At 52.2% G+C, this 18,477-nt stretch overlaps 1 protein-coding gene across 4 annotated transcripts in view; it reads left to right on the forward strand.

The window, feature by feature from the left end:
• Positions 1-17,969, forward strand: part of ST3GAL2 (ST3 beta-galactoside alpha-2,3-sialyltransferase 2) — a 45,040-nt gene extending 27,071 nt beyond the window's left edge. Inside the window, exons 2-8 of one of the 4 annotated variants that reach the window (XM_014829157.3) lie at positions 2,038-2,157; positions 3,567-4,956; positions 7,352-7,545; positions 12,104-12,283; positions 13,910-13,955; positions 14,248-14,367; positions 15,236-17,969. In XM_014829157.3, coding sequence (XP_014684643.1) covers positions 4,618-4,956; positions 7,352-7,545; positions 12,104-12,283; positions 13,910-13,955; positions 14,248-14,367; positions 15,236-15,409 — 1,053 coding nt within the window. In that variant the 5' untranslated portion in view covers positions 2,038-2,157; positions 3,567-4,617 and the 3' untranslated portion in view covers positions 15,410-17,969. Of the gene's footprint in view, positions 1-1,922; positions 2,158-3,566; positions 4,957-7,351; positions 7,546-12,103; positions 12,284-13,909; positions 13,956-14,247; positions 14,368-15,235 lie in introns of all 4 variants that reach the window. The other 3 variants (XM_070500198.1, XM_014829159.3, XM_070500199.1) reach the window with 3 other exon arrangements.
• Positions 17,970-18,477: the final 508 nt, after the last annotated feature.

An 18,477-nucleotide genomic window follows, 5' to 3' on the forward strand; every position in this document is an offset into this window, starting at 1 on the left:
TTTTATTCATAACAACCAAAAACTGAAAATGACTCAAATGTCCAAACGTGGAAAAGAACAAACTATTGATATACACAACATGGACGAATCTTCAAAACGTTGTGCTAAGCAAAAGAAGCTAGACACATAAGAGTACAAATGTGTGTTTATATGAAGTTCAAGGGCAAGTAAATCTAAGCTGTGGGGACAGAACTCAGAAAAGTGGTGGAATGGTGACTATGGAGTGGGAAGGAACACAAGGGAACTTTCTAGGGTGAGAGAAGTGCTCTGCTTCTTACGCTGGGTGCTTACACAGATGTACACAGAGGCAAACATTCACCAAGCTTTACGTTGAAGGATTTCTGCATTTTATTGTATATGAATTAAACCTCAATGAAAAAAGTAGATTGTCCCAAGTGGGGGTGAGGTTTTGGGGGAAAATGAAACAGTATATTCAACCTGTTGTCAGAATTCAGCTTAATCTTTAAATCTGCTTAATATGACAAGCTGGCTGAACTCACTGACTTTGTAATTCAGCGTTTTGAAATATTCAATCTTTGGGTGAGAAACCATTTGTTCCCGCCCAAACCTGAGGATTGCAATCTCTGAGGATGTCTCCACACATGGGAAGTCATAAAATAAATTAGCCTAGGATGACTAGGGGAACTTTCTAGACTCTCATTCTGTTCTTACGCCATATTTTCTGTGAGAAAGATGGTTGTAATTCCTCTTACAAAAAAGAAAAACACCACTGGGATGTGCCCATGTCCATCTTTATGAAGTAATTTCAAATTATCTTCCAAACATTGGAAGATATTTATTTTTTTCCCCACCAGTGGTCAGTGTGTATCAACTCCACATCCTTTCTAAACTCTTGGTACTGTTAGTTTTAAAAAATTTCCTCCAAGGATTTCTTTTAAAATATAGATCAGGTCATGACACATCCCTCCTCAAAACCCTCCATCAGATTAATAATAAATCCTAATGCCTTCAAAGTCCTCTGTGGCCGGGCCCCTCGTGCGTTCTTCTCTGGCACTCTCCCCTGCTTTGTTCCATATAATTTCCCTGTCATCACACTTTGTAATCACCTGTGCCTTTGTATTTGCCAGTAGACTGGAAGCTCCATGAGGACAGGACAGGTATGTCCTGTCCCACACTGTCCCCCTGCCCTGGCACTGGCCTGTTAAGTATCTGTTGACTGAGCCCCCACTGGGAAGTGGCCCAGGAAGACTGGCCTGCTTCCCTTTGCTGGCACCAGAGGTGGGGGCCGATGCCAAGTGTGTGCCCTGTGCCCTCCCTCCGGCTTTTTTGTTCTGGCTTATGCATGGGCTTAACGTGGATGACCAGAGCAACTGTGCAGGGGGGAAGCAGAATGAGGCAGTGAGCAACTGGAGGGCGTGGGCAGTTCACCGAGGAAGCAAGCTGCGTGCAGACACTTTGTAAGGGTCAGCATTGGGTGACTTCTAGGATTTGGGGTGCATGTGTAGGGGCCTCTGACATCTAGTCCCAGTTAGCAGCAGCCCCTCCCTGTGCCTGCATTTACCCTCAAACACAAGTTGAGCAGCTCAGGCTCCCAGGAACAGCCCCGCCATGGGGTTGCAAAGGAAAGGCTTTTGCTGATTATTCCACTTCTTTGCTCTTGCCAGACATGTCAAAACTAGGACTTTTCCTCTCCCCTCTCCCCAGCAAGGCAGCCAGTTACCTCAGATTCCTCCTTTGTTGGGTCAGAATCCCTAGGAGTGACTGACTTCTGCAATGGGAGAGGTGTTTCCTCTGGTGCCTCCTGCACCAGCTGCTGCCCAGCCCCCACCTTCAGTGGCCATAGTGGTCCAGGTTCACCAGAAACCAGGTTTCCCCAGCGAGGCCCCTTGCTCCCATACCTTGCTCAGCCTGGAAAGTCACCGCCTCACAGATCCACTTGCCTCATGGCTGGCTCTCCTCAGATCACTGGATGCTGGGAGCAGGATCCTGCAAAGCCAAGTTCCTTTCCTTAGAGTTGGTTGTGGAAATGGCAGAAGAGGACCTGGAAGAGTCAATGACCTGGCTTCTCCTTTACAGACTGTCCAGCCAAGGCCATGCCTAGAGTCTGGCATGCTAAATGAATCGATAGAACATTGGAAGAAACACATTGGAGCCAGTGCTGCTGGGGCCCCTGTGGATTACAGCCAGGAGCCCTGGGTGAGGCATGCGGCCTGGATGAAGCTTCACTCTTGATGGGAAGCAAGCTTCTCTGTCTCCTTCTCTCTCACCCCTGAGTCCCTGGGTAGTTGAAGGAGCTCATGGGCTGCTTTCTGTACCCTGGCCAGTTGCAGGCTTTGGAACCAGATAGACCTGGACTCAAATCTCACCTCCACTCACAAGGTTGTGACTTTAGGCAAGTTCCTTCACTTCCTTGAGCATCGTTTTCCCACCCAGAATAATGTACTCCTTATGGGAATGTGCCAGTTCCGTGTCCTGATGGCTTTGTGGTTTGGCTTGGCCCCAGAAATTTGAGCTGCCACGAATGGAAGGAGTGGCTGAGGTTCTTGAACATAGAACCTGAGAGGCTGTCTCTGCAGCTGCTGGCAGCAGCCAGAGGAACTGAAAGGGCTGGAGCTGGAGCTAGAGCTTTCAGTGAGAGGCTGTGAGGCCCAGGGGCCAGGTCAGAACCAGGGCTAGCCGGATTTGGAGAGGAGCTGATGGGAACAGGCAGGCAGCCAGGTTTAAGTGGTATGGAGCCAGTGCCTAGGGGCCTACTCTCAGCGTTGTCCCTGACTTTTACCTTGGCTCCCTTGCATGTGGCATCCATTTAGGCTCCTTTCCTTAGGGCGATCCCCAAACGGCCCCGCAAGTGGCCTTTTCTCCCTGCTCTTGCCTGCCAGGGCAGCACAGGGCCTCAGGCTGTCAGCATTCCCAGGGACCCTGGTATTCATTTTGTCCATAACATACAGATGAAGGTGACTGCCCAGAGGGCTGACTGGTGGTGGTGCTGAGCCCAGCACCCCTGAGTCCTGACACAGTTGGGTTCTTTCCCTGACACCAGAGCTGGAAGGGTTGTTAATGGTTCACTGAACTAACCCAGGAATGCTTCATCTATAATCCACACCCGAGAGAGAAGAGGGCAAATTCCAGAGCCCAGACCCAGCCCCCCTTCTTTCTCTGAGGGGCTTCTCACAGGCACTGTGGGTAGGAGGGTGCTAGGGCACTGGGATGGGGAGTCATATCCATGGTCCCCTGAATTTTCTCTGGGTCATTTTCTCTTAAGTGTCACCTGAAATTAACCTCACATGTCTGTACTGGGAACTGTGTAAACCTGGATCTTGCAGTGATTTGCCAGGCACTCTGGGAAACTACTTTCTGTCTTTGTTTACCTCCTAGCTAATAAGTGAGGATGGCGGGCTGATCTCGTCCTTTGCGGCCCTGAGTTATGGAGAACGGTGCTATCTCTGGATAGAGGGGAGAGCCCTTTCTTTCATCCACACTTTGGTTAAGTGGGCGTCTCCTCTACTGCCAGCTTTGTCCTCTCTGGGACTTGGGGGCGGGGCTGGGAGAAAACGTGTGTGCGCGTACATTTATCTGCACATTATTTTTCCTCTCTGCAATTTCAGGGTCACGCTGTAGCAGCCTGGCGCCTGATGAGTGACGGGGAACCTGCCAGGGGATTACTGCTAGCGAGAGCTAACAGCAGGACAGCCAGCCTCAGGGGAGTGGGGATGGGCAGAGCAGCCTTGGAGCCCGGGCCAGCAGCACCAAGACGGAGGCCTGGGCCCTAGCAGGGAGCTCGGCACACGCTCGGCTGACCCAGGCGGCATTCAAAGCAGCACCCTTCTGAGCAGCAGCTGTTCCCAGGCCCCAGAGGACCTCACAGCAGGGGCAGGAGTTATGAGACCCCCTACGCAACTGCATCCAGGGCTGTGACCTTCAGGAGAAAGGACTGGCACCTCAGATGGGAAGAGGAACAGCAGAACCTAACACAAGGAGGATCTTGGTCTCTGCAGCAGAGTTTTCTGACACCCACAGAGCTTCCTGTGTTTCTTCTCTCAGGATTGGGGCCTGGTTCCCTCCCCTGGCAGAGGGGTTGGGCCAGGAGGGCCAACAGAGGTGGGGGCGACTCTTGCATGGAATCCAGGCAGCTTGAAGCCCATGTGTTCTCTGTTGTGATTGGGGTGCGAAGGCTTCCCCCCTGTGGGGGACGAGGGGCCGCCTCGGCATCTGCTCATGAACCACAAGGACCCCGAATGCTCCAGACTGGACCGTTTCAAGCTGCCAAAGAAGGGGGCCCCCAGAGCTGGCAGCCAGCAACTCCAAGGGACTAGAGAGCTGGGATGGATTGACCTCCCTTTCGCTGGGGCGGCGGGAGAAGCAGAGCCTCTGTGGCCCAGCTAGTGACGGAGAGATCTGATGAAGCCGTAAGCAGGGGCCTGAGTGGCTCAAGGACAGGGGAGCCACTCCTGCCTACATACTTTCTCCTTACGTTGAGGGAGGGTGGGACCCCTGCTGCTGTCCTCTTCTTGGCACGTGCCTCTATGCCCTTTGCACGTGGTGCCAGAGTCGGCAGGCTACACCGTGGCTGGCCCGTCAACAGGCTGGGAACGGAGTGGCCACGGTGACACCCTCCTGCCCACCAGGCTGGTGGTCCAGCCCCCGGGGCGCTGAGCCATGAAGTGCTCCCTGCGGGTATGGTTCCTCTCCGTGGCCTTCCTGCTGGTGTTCATCATGTCACTGCTCTTCACCTACTCCCACCACAGCATGGCCACCCTGCCCTACCTGGACTCGGGGTCCCTGGGTGGGACCCACCGGGTGAAGCTGGTGCCTGGCTATGCTGGCCTGCAGCGTGTCGGCAAAGAGGGGCTCGCTGGCAAGAGCTGTGCCTGCCGCCGTTGCATGGGTGACACCGGTGCCTCTGACTGGTTTGATAGCCACTTCAACAGCAACATTTCCCCCGTCTGGACTCGAGAGAACATGGATCTGCCCCCGGATGTCCAGAGGTGGTGGATGGTGAGAGAGCCGCGGCCCCTTCTGCCTCCTCTTTGCTGCCCCCTCTCCAGGGGTCTGTCCCCCTGTTTGGGGGTCACTCTTAGAGCCCATTCTTGGATTTGGGCTGTCTGTCTTCTGGCTCCCAGAGCCTTAACAAAGTGTGAGGTCCTTTTGACCAGAACCATCTACTAGGATCACAGATCCTACAGGGCAGAGCAAGCTTTGGCCTGGAAGGAAAGAAAACAAGTATTTCCTAGTGCCTGTAGGGGCCAGGCATAGACCAGCAGTGCCTGCTGGGCAGGGAGGTAACATAGACAGGAGAAACAGATCCCAAGGGAGAAGATGGTGAGAAGCGAGGACCATGGCAACAGGGAGAGGGCCTGCCCTTTATACAGGAGGCAGCCGCTCTCAGCCCCAGCGATTGTTGCTCTGTAGGGATGTGACCCATCACGACTGGATCTTCTGGACCTTTAAGAGAACCCAGAAGTCCAGATTTTTTTTGCTAAATATCCTAATTTGTAAATGTTGGCTCAAAACAATTTTAAACACCATGAGGGCCACTTACTTGGTTCTTTACAATTACCGGAAAAGATTTTCTTCTGGGCAGGGATAAGAAAGCATTGTCAACTCCTCTGGGGGTTAAGGGTGGTGAAGGGGAGGGGCTAAGGGGACGCGTGTGCCCACGCCTCCCGGCTCTTCTGGATTCTGTCGCCTTTCTGCTGCTTTTAATTCCCTTCACCCCATCTCTGTCGTCTCTAGAGGGTTGCTCTCCAGGCTCTGCCAGGGGCTTCTGGTTGCCACATGTATCAGGGGTGGAGCAGTATCAGTACTTAACCCAGAGACCCGCAGGCTGCCTGCATTCCCCGAGGGGGAACTTGGGAGGCAGCTCATGGTCCTCAGTTTCCCCCTGGCAAATGGAGAGGATGATGACTCCCCCTTTTTCTCACCTTCAGGGAAGCTGTGAGGGTGAGTTCGTGTGATCAGGCTTATCACAACTCACAGATCCTGCTTCCTGGCCCAGACTGTCATAGTCCCTAAGGAGGAGGAGAACAGGGGTCACCAGGAGCCCCACAGCCCTTCCTGTGACAGCCTGGAGCCCTTGAAGGGTTCTACCTGTTGCTCATAGCCACAGCCTTCAGTTTATGGGAAAATCAAGGTTCAGAGAGTACGCAGGGTATATCCAAGGTGATGAGTTTCAGTGGTGGCCACCTAGGGCCAGAACAGGAGCCTGGGCAGGTGTAGACCCAGGGGCAGGCCAGGCCTCCTGCCTATGGGGTGGAACTCAAGGCTATTTAAGCACCAAGCATGTTTCTTGGCTGAGATGCAACAGAGGCCACAGTCACCCCCTTTTGCCACAAACTTAGAAACTCTTGTCTCCGAGCTAAACTTCCATTGCACACTGAGTTTGTGGTCTTGTTCTTGAAGGCCTGTTCTGTGCTCAGAAGAGGCAGAGAAGCAGGCCTACCCCTTCCCCTCCATGTATTCCGTCCCCTGAGCAGCTCCTGCTGGGCCACAAACCTGTGGTGTTTCGGCTTAGACCACAGAGCATTTGAAAGCCCTGGCTTCTACCTTACCAGCTGGTGGTCCCTGGGCCAAGTCTAACCCCCCTCAATGTTTTTAAAATCTTTGCATTAGTTACCAACGTTTAGGAATCAGGATATTTCACATGAAATCCATATTTTCAGCTTCTCTTTAAAAACTGTAAAATTTGGTCCTTCTTGGCTCATTGCTTCACTCTTGTGTGTTACTTTCTGGCAACGTAGGCATCTGAGTGCTGCCCCAGCCTCATTTCATGGTCTTTCACAGTCACTGGTGGTGGGAGGTACAGGGGACCAATTTCATTCCAGCCATTCTGACTTTGAAAGAATTTCTGTGCCTCCCTTCCTCTCATTAAGGGCTCAGGGAGTGGCTCTAGGTATCCTGTGGTGCGGCTTCTGTAACCCCAAGCCCTCAGGCTGAATCCCAGGGTTGTGTCCCCGTAGGCTGATTGGGAATGAACTCCTGAAGCTTGGTGGAGCTTTCCACATTAACTGCACCTCACAATAACTCTGTGTGACTCAGAGCTGCCCAGAGAGGACAGGAGAGCAGGGGCCTCTTCAAACATGACGAACCCAGGCAGTTTCTCTGCTTTGTGGCATGGGCCTGCAGATCCCTGGAGAATGTGTTGAATGGTGCCTTGACCCCTGAGCCCCCTCCAGTGCGTCAGGGCGGCTCCTCACTAGCAGAGCACTGTCTCAGAAGGGAGACTTTGCTGCTATTGAGAGAGGGGAGAATCCTCACTGCTCAAGGAGAATTCCTACTCACCCTGACAGCGTGGTTAGGAGGCCTGTGTGGCTTGGACCCTGGAGGATGAAGGCAGGGAGGGGAGGTAGGTGGGAATCTTTCCCTGCTCACACCCCTCCTTTCCCCTCCGCAGATGCTGCAGCCCCAGTTCAAGTCACACAACACCAACGAGGTGCTGGAGAAGCTATTCCAGATAGTCCCAGGCGAGAACCCCTACCGTTTCCGGGATCCCCACCAGTGTCGGCGCTGTGCTGTGGTGGGGAACTCAGGCAACCTGCGTGGCTCTGGCTACGGGCCGGATGTGGACGGGCACAACTTCGTCATGAGGTGAGCCCAAGGGTGAGCCCAGGACAAGCCTCCAGGAGGGAGGTCTGACCGCCTTGGCCTTGTTTGGCAGTGTAGAAGTTGCCAGCTGCTGGGGGTGCCATGGGTCTCTGACATCCAGAACCTTTTGTGACAGGCTCAAGTCTCTCACTTTTGTCTGTTGGGGTGGATGGGGAGACAAAATTCCCATTCTAAACTTTGCTTGAGGCCTGCACTCAGTTGCCAACTCTGAATTCCTCTGAAAAGACCTGGAACTAGACTCCTGGCTGATGTCTAGTGAAAACTCCCAGCAGAGGCCCTTCCACCTGCCTGGTCCCCTCAGCAGTTGGGCCAGGAGTGAGGGCCCCAAGATAGCATCTTGCTTAATAGCCACAGGTGATTCCTTCTGGCAGACTCACAGAAGACTGAAGTCCTGGGCAGGAAAAGGAGCTGTGCAGCGCTTGCTCTGGGCTGCTGTCCCTCCCCTTTATCTCGTAAGGTTTAGATCATGGAGGGGCTCATTCATTCAGCAGATACCTATGCCCGATCTTGAGGAAAGGAGAAGGGTTTGGAGGGCATTCATTCCATACAAAGACGCAGAGTGAGGAGCCTGGGAGTGAACAGGGACTAGAGGGTAGGCATACAGGGCTGCTCACTCTGCTCCTGAACCTCTGTCTTCTGACTTCCTCCCTAGATTTGAGGACAGGAAATGCCCCAGTAGGGATCCTTCCATCCTACTCCTTGGTGGAGAAAGAGCCTTAAGAATAAAGATACTGAAAATGCCCTGTTTTCACTTTTATCTTAGGATGAGCATTGTAGAAAGACCAGGTTTCCCAGGAGGTAGAAGGAAGGGCTTTGTCTTAGAAACTGTTGCTGTCTCCATAGCAACACCAAGGCAGCAATAGGTCTCTGAGGTTTTCAACATTCCTTACAAAACCTTTCTCATGTTGAGAACGGTGGGGGCTGGGAGAGAGAGAGGGATGCTAGGCCCCATCCAGGAACCCAGAGCCACCTGAGATTCTCCCCATCCTCCAAGTGCTGGCACCCAGAAGGTGAGGGAGGCAAGCTGGGAGCTGAGAGGGGCCTCTCTCCACCTAGAGACTTGGCCGAGATTGGGGAATGAGGCATCCATCACTTCAGTGCAGTGCCTTGGGAAGCCCAGGGCAGTGCTCTCGAGTGCCTGAAGCTCCTGCCTCACCTGTCCTCCCATCTACACCTAGTGGGAGCTTTCATTATACACGTTGGTGATGGTTGTGAAGCTCCAGGCTACAAGCACGGCAGACAAAAAGACTTGGCCTCTATGACTCATGGGCGGTACCTGGTCAGGCCCAGCTGCAGAGAGGAATTCACAGACATTCCCTCACAGGGACCAGGCTAGGAGATGTGGTGTTTTGGAGTGGACTTCAGAATGGCTTTGTAGAAGGGGTAACCGAGATGGTAATTGGCTTTTTGCTGATCTGTATAAGGAGCCAGATGGCAGTGGAGGTGACTCTGCTTATAGGCAATATGTTGGTTTGGAACCAGTGGGGAGGCCCGCCTTTCGGGAAGCAGGACCAACGTAAGACCTCATGGAAGGGCTGAGCTGAGATACAGTGAGATGATGGCTCTACCCACCTGCCCCCCAACCAGCTTCCTCCTCCTCCTATATGTCTTCTGAGCCCTGCTGACAACTCCAAATGGAGTTGAGCTGGTCCTGCCTTTACTGGCCAGCAGATAGATCCATGACTCCTAGAATAGCATCTGGCAGATTGGTAGGATCTGGTAGGATCGCCATAAATATACGAATAAGGAAAGGTATTAGGCGGCCAGGTGCCAAACCCTAAGCGTGAATGCATGTCAACCCTGCCTGTGCCCCTGCCCCCAGGTACTTCTTTGGCAGCTGGAAGCAGCCAGGAACAGATAGAATGCTAGAATGCTTTTCCTCCAAGTCACAGAGACCCAGCTCATCCTCTCTATCCTGCTTTGGCCCCTTTCCAGGGCTTGGCTTCTCCAGGGTGAATCAGAGCCTCGAAGCAAAATCCTGTCCCCAGAAGTATGCCACATTCCTTCCCTTTGCCTTGGAGGCTCCGAAACATCTTTTTGGACCTCTTACTCCATTCATTCTCAGACTTTGAAAGCTGGCGCCTGCCCAGCAAGCGGGAGGGACCTGAGGGAGGTGGAGGCTCTGCAACAGGGCTGACTGAGGAGCGGGAGGCAGTGATCCTGGCTGACACGTCTGTGAAGGGACTTCGTGAAAGCTCTGGCTGCTGATTCAGTGGACAAGTGGAAAAGGCAGATGGTGTGGGGTGGGGGTGGGGGAGTGTAGGGGTGGGGGTGTCTTCAGAAGCTAACCTAGGGCAGGTGTCCCCCTTTGATCTGCAGGACCACCTTGGCTCTCCATCTTAGGTGAGATGAGGTTTGTTTCTTGGGTACTCAGAAGAGTGAACCTTGACCCCAGCCCCTGCCCGGCCCAGGCCCTAGACAACTTGAGTGTCATCATCCCATCTTCCACCTCCTGCTGTCCCCTTCCATACCCCAGGCAGCTGAGAAATACCATCTTTGTTAAGGCTTCCTCGCCAACCTGCTCTGTTCCTCACAGACCCCAGGGCTGATGTGGCAGAGGGCAGATCCAGACTGTGGCTCTGGTGACCATAGGACACCAATGCTGTGTGTGGAGCTGTGGCAGCCCTGGAAAACTGTTACTGAGGAATGGGAAAGGATGCTTCTTGGCTCCTCTGGGAGACAATATCTCTGAACCCTAAAAAGCAGAAGATCAGAGGGGCACCTGGACAGGAGGCAGAGGGGCAGTTAATCTAAAGAAATAGGTTTGGGGGAGGGAGGCAGGGTCTGGATCCCTGTTTGGGGGCCAGAGCACAATTGGTCCTGCAGAGAAGATTCTAGGCTTCTACTTCACCAGAGTAGAACTGACACTGCTAAGAATAAAGACTCACTCTCTAGCTCCAAATCAGGCCACTCTCAGGCTTTATAGTCTCCCAGCCCCAAACACCCTTCAATCCCTCAAGGGAAGGGAACCGGAAAGGCAGGAGGTACAGTAGTGTGACCAGCAGGGGTGCGGCCTCCCTGAACATGCTCTTACCACATCACATCGTGCCATCAATGGGAGACGGGCAGAGGGAAGGCAGTGTGGGAGCCCCCGCGACACAAGAGGTCTTCACCCACCCAGCTCTGTGGTGCTGGCCACTTTAAAGATGCGGAATGTTCATACTGGTTTTACAAAACGCATAAACAGCTGGGAGAGCATGTGGAGACTTCACTCTCTCTCTCCCAGATCCCTGTGTCCCCAGTGGAGGTCCAGGTTACAGTCACCCACCTTGGTGGTCATGATTCTGCAAGGTGGTCCACATAAGACAGGAATGTTCTCATAAAGTATCACAGCAGAAAAGACCAACAAGTTTGTGTTTAAAGCTGGATCACCTGTTTTTAAGCTGCTCACCCAAAAAGGGAGCTTTGATTTTATTGATCCTATGTTTTGCACCAATTGAAAAGAAGTAGAAACCCTCTTGGCTTATTACACTCAGGGGGGGTGGGGAGCCTGTGCGGAGTTTCCAGCTTCTTCCATGACAGCGCAGGAGAGACAGACCCACACTGCACATCACCAGGGTACAGCCAAGGGTGGGCACTGTCAGAATTTGGGGCATCACTCTTGGCCTTGGCGTGGAAAGGCAGACAAGAACTTAAACTACAGGGACAGGGTGGCTGGGGCTGGGGGAATAGAGGCTGTCTTCTTCCCTCCCTCTTTTACTCCCTCCCTCCCTCCCTTCCTCCCTCTCTCTCTCTTTCCTTCTTCTCTCTGTTTCTCTCTCTCTCTTTTTTTTTTTTTTTACAAAATATGTTATCACACTATCTAGTTTGAAGTGTTCCTTTTCTGTGTTGTAATTCCCTCCTGCTGCACATAGTAGGTATTCAAAGGACATGTATTAAAAGGAAAGAAGTAGGATACCTCACAGCACTTGGTTTTTTCAATGAATAGCTCTTGGACTTATTTCTTATTTACACACGTACATCTACTTGATTCATTCTGATGGCTACGTGGTATTCCATTATATGAACGTGCCAAAATGTATCAACCAGTTCTTATTGTTTAATTGATTCTCCTTTTCACTATTATAAATAATAGTATTTATTTATGATACTATTCATATATAATATTCATAAATAATACTACAGTGAATATCTTTGTACGCATGTCTTTGTACACTTATGCAGCCATTTTTTTTTTTTTTCCTTTTTCTCCCTAAAGCCCCCCGGTACACAGTTGTATATTTGTAGTTGTGGGTCCATCTAGTTATGGTATGTGGGACGCTGCCTCAGTGTGGTTTCATGAGCAGTGCCATGTCCGCGCCCAGGATTCGAACCAACGAAACACTGGGCCGCCTGCAGCGGAGCGCGTGAACTTAACCACTCGGCCACGGGGCGAGCCCCTTATGCAGCCATTTTTATAGGACAGATTTCTAGAAATGGAATTGCTGGCTCAAAGTGTACCCCCATTTATATTTTGATGGCTAGCACCAAATTGTCCTCTAAAAATCTCCTATCAGTTTCCAGGGCGGTTTCTTCTCATATCACTCTCTTGTCCCTGCAGGATGAATCAGGCTCCAACTGTGGGCTTTGAGCAGGATGTTGGCAGCCGAACCACCCACCATTTCATGTACCCTGAGAGTGCCAAGAACCTGCCTGCCAATGTCAGCTTCGTGTTGGTGCCCTTCAAAGCCCTGGACCTCCTGTGGATTGCCAGTGCCCTGTCCACAGGGCAGATCCGATTGTGAGCCACTCTGCTGACTTGAAGTGGAATATGGGTGACAGGACTACCTGGGGAGGAGTCTTCCCAGGGACTGGATCTTAGAAGTCCTTTTACTTAATATTTTGGCCAAGAGGGGCTGATGAGGCAATAGTTGCAAGGGCCCCAAATGATAGGTTAACTGAGGCCACAGATTGCTGTGTCGCTTCCTGCATAGTGACAGCCAGCATACTGGTGGTGGAAAGGTGAAGAAAGGACAATCTAGTTTTGGTCTCCTTCCCAGGAGGTGGCTCCTGACTGTGGGAGCTCTGCCTTCTGAGAACTTTCTTTGGAGGCAGGTACCCAGTCACAACTGGGAACCTCAGGAAATTCAATACACCAAGCATTTTTTTAACAGCTTTATTGAGATATAATTCTCATACCATACAATTCACACATTTAAAGTGTACAATTCATTGGCTTTTAGTATATTCAGAGTTGTGTAACCATCACAGTTAATTTCAGGACACTTTCATATTCTCAAGGTGAAGATCTTTAAAGATAAAGATCTAGAGATATGCCTGTACGCCTTAGCCATGACGCTCACTCTCTCCACCCCCAGCCCCCAGCCCTAGGCAACCACTAATCGCTTCTGTATCTCATGATGTATTTTTGTGTGTGTGGTAAAATATATGTAACATAAAATATACCATTTTAACCACACAGGTCAGTAGCATTAAGTAACATTCACATTGTTGTGCCAACATCGCCGCCATCCATCTCCAGAACTTTTCATCATCTCAAATGGAAGCTCTGTACCCATTGAACAATAACTCCCATTTCCCCCTCCCCCTAGCCCTGATAATCACTATTCTTTCTGTCTCTACGATTTGACTGTTCTAGGTACTTCATATAAGTGGAATCATAGTGTTTGTCCTTTTGTGTCTGGCTTATTTCACTTAGCATAATGTTTTCAGGGTTCATCCATGTTGTAGGATGTATCAGGATTTCATTCCTTTTAAAGGCTGAATGGTATTCCATTATATGGATATACCATGTTTTATTTATCCATTCAGCTGTCAATTGACAGTTGGGTTGTCTCTACCTTTTGCCTGTTGTCACCATGTATTTTTTAAACACAGAAGTATAAGTTACAGTTTCCTTACTTTATTTTATCTTATGTTTGGGAGACATAAGCGCTAAAATAAGTGCTATAGAGTTTAAGTCCCATAGATACTTAGAAAAGGAAGTGTAGGTTACAGGCCCCATGGCTGGCTAATAGGGAAGGAGGGATTTGTGCCAAATGTGGGAACAGTAGCGAGAGGGTCATTGTGGGCAGCGGTCAGAGCACAAACATGGTGGGTGTGAGATGAACGGTGAACTCAAGTGGAGAGTTCACAGCAGAGAGTTGTGGGAAGAAAAGTTGGGGCTGGATTATGGAAGGCTCCCATGCTTGTCTAAAACATCCTCTTTTATCCTGGAGGACATGGGGAGCCACTGAAAGTTTCTGATGATATGCTGATGAAGGTATTCAGTGATGTGCTATGGAAGAGCAGTCTGGAAGCAGGGGGCGCCTGTTGTGAGGCTGTCATCACACAGGCCTGAGCGGGAGGAAAAGCATCCCTGGGTCCCATGGAGCCATCTCAGTGTTATTTTTCTTTCTGCTTGTAGCACCTATGCCCCAGTGAAGTCCTTCCTTCGAGTGGACAAAGAAAAGGTAAGCTCCCTCCTCCTCCTCCTTATTCATCCCCACCTCAATGGGAACAGTGCAGACCTGACTCATGGTGTCCCTGGTCCTGTGGCTCAGGTGTCCCTCAGTGCCCTTCCAGAACCTTCAGAGTCCAAATCTGCTAGTATGCCTGACCCCCCCACAGAGGCGGCAGGAACCACGGAACACGGACAAACAGGTCCCCTAGCAAGCATGGAGGAACTGGCAGAAGTTGCTCAGAGCCTGGCCTGAGTCTCCGTGCCCCAAAAGCCCCTCATGTGTCTGTTACCTATTCTCCCAGGTCCAGATCTACAACCCAGCCTTCTTCAAGTACATCCATGACCGGTGGACAGAGCATCATGGGCGGTACCCTTCCACAGGGATGCTGGTGCTCTTCTTTGCCCTGCATGTGTGTGATGAGGTGAGGAGCCCAGTCTGGGGGTAAAATCACAGGACTCATGGAATAGAGGGAGTCAGCCCATCTCAGGGCTTAGCCGTGCCTCAAGAGGAATGTGCTTTTATAGGCAGAATCCAAGTGGCTTTGATTCCCCCTGTTTCTAGGCTATAAAGTATAGATCTGCACTTCCCAAACTTACTACTTTCATGATTTTACCAAATCTGAAATCACTTCATTGAAAAGTTAAATTTATTTAAAAAGGAAATAGAATATTACTTCCATAATTGATATTATTTGCCAGAAAGAAAAAATAACCATAAACATAGATAGAATGGAAACAATGTAGTTAAAATTTCAGCTGGATGGTAGTCTCCCACAGTTGTGGGCACCAAGCATACTCTGTGTTAAAAATGGGGGTTAGTCTTTCAAGGAACCACATCCCGCTGGCGGGCTGGGTTACTGGGCCATACACGGTAGTGCTCACGCCCAGCACACCCACTTTGGCCAGTAGATTCTTCGGTGTATGGTACTGGGTGTTTGACCAGCTTTCAAATATAAGTGCTCCATTAACAACAACAAAAAAAGGAAGTTAGCAAGGGTTGGAGAGCTGTCATAGCCTACCCCCAAACTGAAGCATTCTTGATGTGATCAGAAGGACGGAAGGAGAACCGGAAGGGAGCAGCGTCTCCCACTGGTCAGTGTCTTCAGCGCCAGGCGTGGGTGCCCCCCCACCCCCACCCCGCGCACTCTGGGAATTGATGAGCTGCGGGCCTCCCAGGTGTCGTCGGGTCGCCGCGGCCCTTTTCTCCTCCCTCACCACGACCCGAGGCCCTCCCGCTCCCTGTCCTCCTGGTTCCCGACATGGAGTGACCTGCGCCGCCCTCCCCTGCAGGTGAACGTGTACGGGTTTGGGGCCGACAGCCGGGGCAACTGGCACCACTACTGGGAGAATAACCGGTACGCAGGCGAGTTCCGGAAGACGGGCGTGCACGACGCCGACTTCGAGGCCCACATCATCGACATGCTGGCCAAGGCCAGCAAGATCGAGGTCTACCGAGGGAACTGAACCCGGCCTCGCCGCGACCCTTCCGGCCCGGCCGCGAGTCGCCGGTGCGCGCTCCCAGCAGGGACTCGAGGCCAGCCCGGGCGCGGCGGCCTCGGCGTGGGCGCGGCGCCGGCTGCGCGTCTCCGGGCAATCGGCAGCGACGCCCGGCCGCGGTCTGGACCAATCATGCTGCAGTCCAGCGAGCGCTGCTGTCCCCCGCCAATCATGAGACTCTGGGGGCCGGCCCAAGCCTGGCACCAATCAGCGCTGCAGTCGGGCTGAGCCTCTGTTTTTCCCAACCAATCATGCGACTCAAGGAGAACTTCCGGCGCTGGGACCCGTCTCCTCCAATCAATGGCCTTTGGAGGCGGGCCAGCGGCCGCCCAGTCCCCACCCCTTTCTGCTTTTGGGTAGGGTTTTATTTCATGCTTTTTATGGAGTAGGGGATGCTTCTGCCTTCCTTGAAGTGGCTTCCTCACGCTCGTCTGGGGCGTTTCTCAGTCGTTTGCTGGCCTGACCCCTCCAGGTCACCGAGGAGGAAATGGGGAAGGCTGGGGCAGCGGCGGCTGGCTTCCCCTTCCCGGGGGTCCCTCGTGGCCTCGGGGTGGGCGGGGGGCGTTCGGCGAGCCTTTCTGGTGGTCGGGGCCGCTCCCGTGGTTTCCAGGGGGCGCGCTTTCACCCCAGGGGAAAAGCCAGCCCCTTCCCAAACCGCTCAAGGCCTCCGAGAGGGTTTTAGACTCCACCGTCTCTTTATCTGTCAGGCCCAGATGAGTGAGTGTAAACCCACCAAAGAAATGCAGAGAGAATCCAGAGGGCGCGTGGGACCCTCATCTCCCTTCCTCCCTTTCCCCACCATCGGCCACCCTATGGAATGGCCTTTCTGACCAGGGCATTTGGTGTCTCACTGGGAAACTAGAACTGTATTCACCCCTTGCTTGGGGGCGGAATTCGCTTAGGGCCTAATTCCGGGACGCAGGTGTAAGGAACAGGGCAGGGGACAAGGAGGCCCCGTCACATCAAAAGTAAGGTGCTTCTCACTCACGAGTACCCTCGGCCCCTAACCCTACTGTTCGCCCGCACCCTTTTCAGTGTCCCTCCCTAAGTCCTGGGCCTCCTCACCAGCCTACTTGTTGCTCAGAAAAGAAAATCAAAACCTGCCCTGGGATGATTGGGACACTGCTGCTTCTCCCTCTCTCCCTCTCTCCCCCTCCCCCCTCTCCCCTCTCCCCCACTCCCCTCTCTCCCTCTCCCCCACCCCCCTCCCCTCTCCCCCACCCCCCTCCCCTCTCCCCCACCCCCCTCCCCTCTCCCCCACCCCCTCCCCTCTCCCCCCTCCCTCCCCAACTCCCCCCTCCCCCTTTCCGCCTCTTCCCCTCTCCCCCTCTCTCCCCCTCTCCCCCCTCCCTCCCCCTCTCTCCCCCTCTCTCCCTCTCCCTCTCTCTCCCTCTCTCTCTCTCTCTCACACACACACACACACATACACGTCTTTGGCTGGCTCTAGGGAGAGGGAGCCACAGGTGGCAAAGAAAGCTGGAGATGGGGAGCGCAGCTGCCTGGTGCATGCACCTTCTTCCTTTAACCATCACCCCAAAGAGGAGTAGGAAACCTCTTGCTCGGGGGTGGAATTTGCTTCGGGCTCATAATTTGGTTAACCTGAGGTTACCAGGTTTGGCTGACCAACAATGATTCTTTTAAAATTCTGAGCTGGCCCCCTGCATGCCTCCTTCCCTGCCCACGTGTCCCCCCATGCTCCCCTCCTGCCTCCTTGCTCTAACCCACTTTCCATTTCCAGCTCTAGAAAGGCTGGGGAGTTAACAACCAGGTTACAAGTGGAAGCTGCTTGCATGACTGAACCCAGCTTAAGTCCCTAGAGGAAGCTGCTGGTGGTGGTCTCACCCTTCAAGGTGGGGACGTTTAGGAGGGGGAGAGGGCTTCTGTGAAGCTTCCAAACCACTAAAAGGATCCCCCTTCCTGACAGTGATGAACACAGATACCACCCTTTTTCTTAGTGAGTTGATACCACCTAGCAGCCTCCTGGCCATTGATATGGTTCCTGCAGCTGGCTGAGGGAACAGTACAGCAGGGGGGTGTATTAGAGGAGGGTTGGGGTGTGGGGGTGGGGCAGTGAGCACCCCTAAAAGTTAATATATTGAGAACTTAGCTTGAGTGTGTTCCTTCCCAATTCCAAAAGTAGGAGGAGTAAAGAATGAGGGTGGATTTGGGGGCCTTTAGTGGAACACCTCCTCAGGGCCTCCCTCCCCATTAGAGAGTCAAAGCTCCAGCCCTTCTTGCCAGTCTCCTCTCAGTGCTTCCTGAAGAGGCTGTTGTGAGTGTTTAGAAGAGGAAAAACACAATGCAATCATGCCAAACAGTATTGAGCAGAATAATTTATTTCTTTTTTGTTCCTTTTTCTTCTTTTTTTTTTGTTTTGTTTAAACCCATTAATAAATCCCCATTCTGGAAGAGGTAGGTCCCAGCATCTAGCCCTGATCTCCTTTTCTGCAATAGTTATTTAAACAAACGTTTTTTATTTTCTTCCCTTTCTCTCTCTTTCTGAATTAAAAAGAACAAAAAAACTGTATAGTCGTTTGTCTGTTCTGAAATGTGTATGGTCGTGGAAAGAAGGTGTATCTGCAGTGGGGGGCTGTGACTGAGTAATGGCTAAGAATGTTGGGGGCATATATGAAAGGGGGAGGGGACGACTCACAGACACCCTCCCCTTATACATGAGGAGCCTAGGTCCATGGACCCTACTGTCTGAAGTTCCCAAGACATGTAAATCGTCTTTTTGTTAAAAATCAATTCATTGTCCCCTCTTCACTTTTCTCTGAAAGAGGAATGAATTGGAGAGAATGGCTGGCAACTTCCCACAGTGGCTGTCCTGCCTCCACTTTGGCCCGTCTCCATCAGTCTCATGCATTTGGGCGTGTCACCAGCTGGGCGGCAAGCTTGGCCGTCCCCACCTCTCTGAGGGGTGAGTGCCTCTAGGACACGTTTCCCCCCCTTTTGCATGGCCTTCCTGTCTCTCCCTCCCCTGCTCCTACCATGTCTGGAGGAGAACCTGCATCTTGAGTGCAGGAGCTAGAAAG

Source organism: Equus asinus, chromosome 28, assembly GCF_041296235.1.
Source record: "Equus asinus isolate D_3611 breed Donkey chromosome 28, EquAss-T2T_v2, whole genome shotgun sequence".
In the NCBI taxonomy this organism is placed as follows: Eukaryota; Metazoa; Chordata; class Mammalia; order Perissodactyla; family Equidae; genus Equus; species Equus asinus.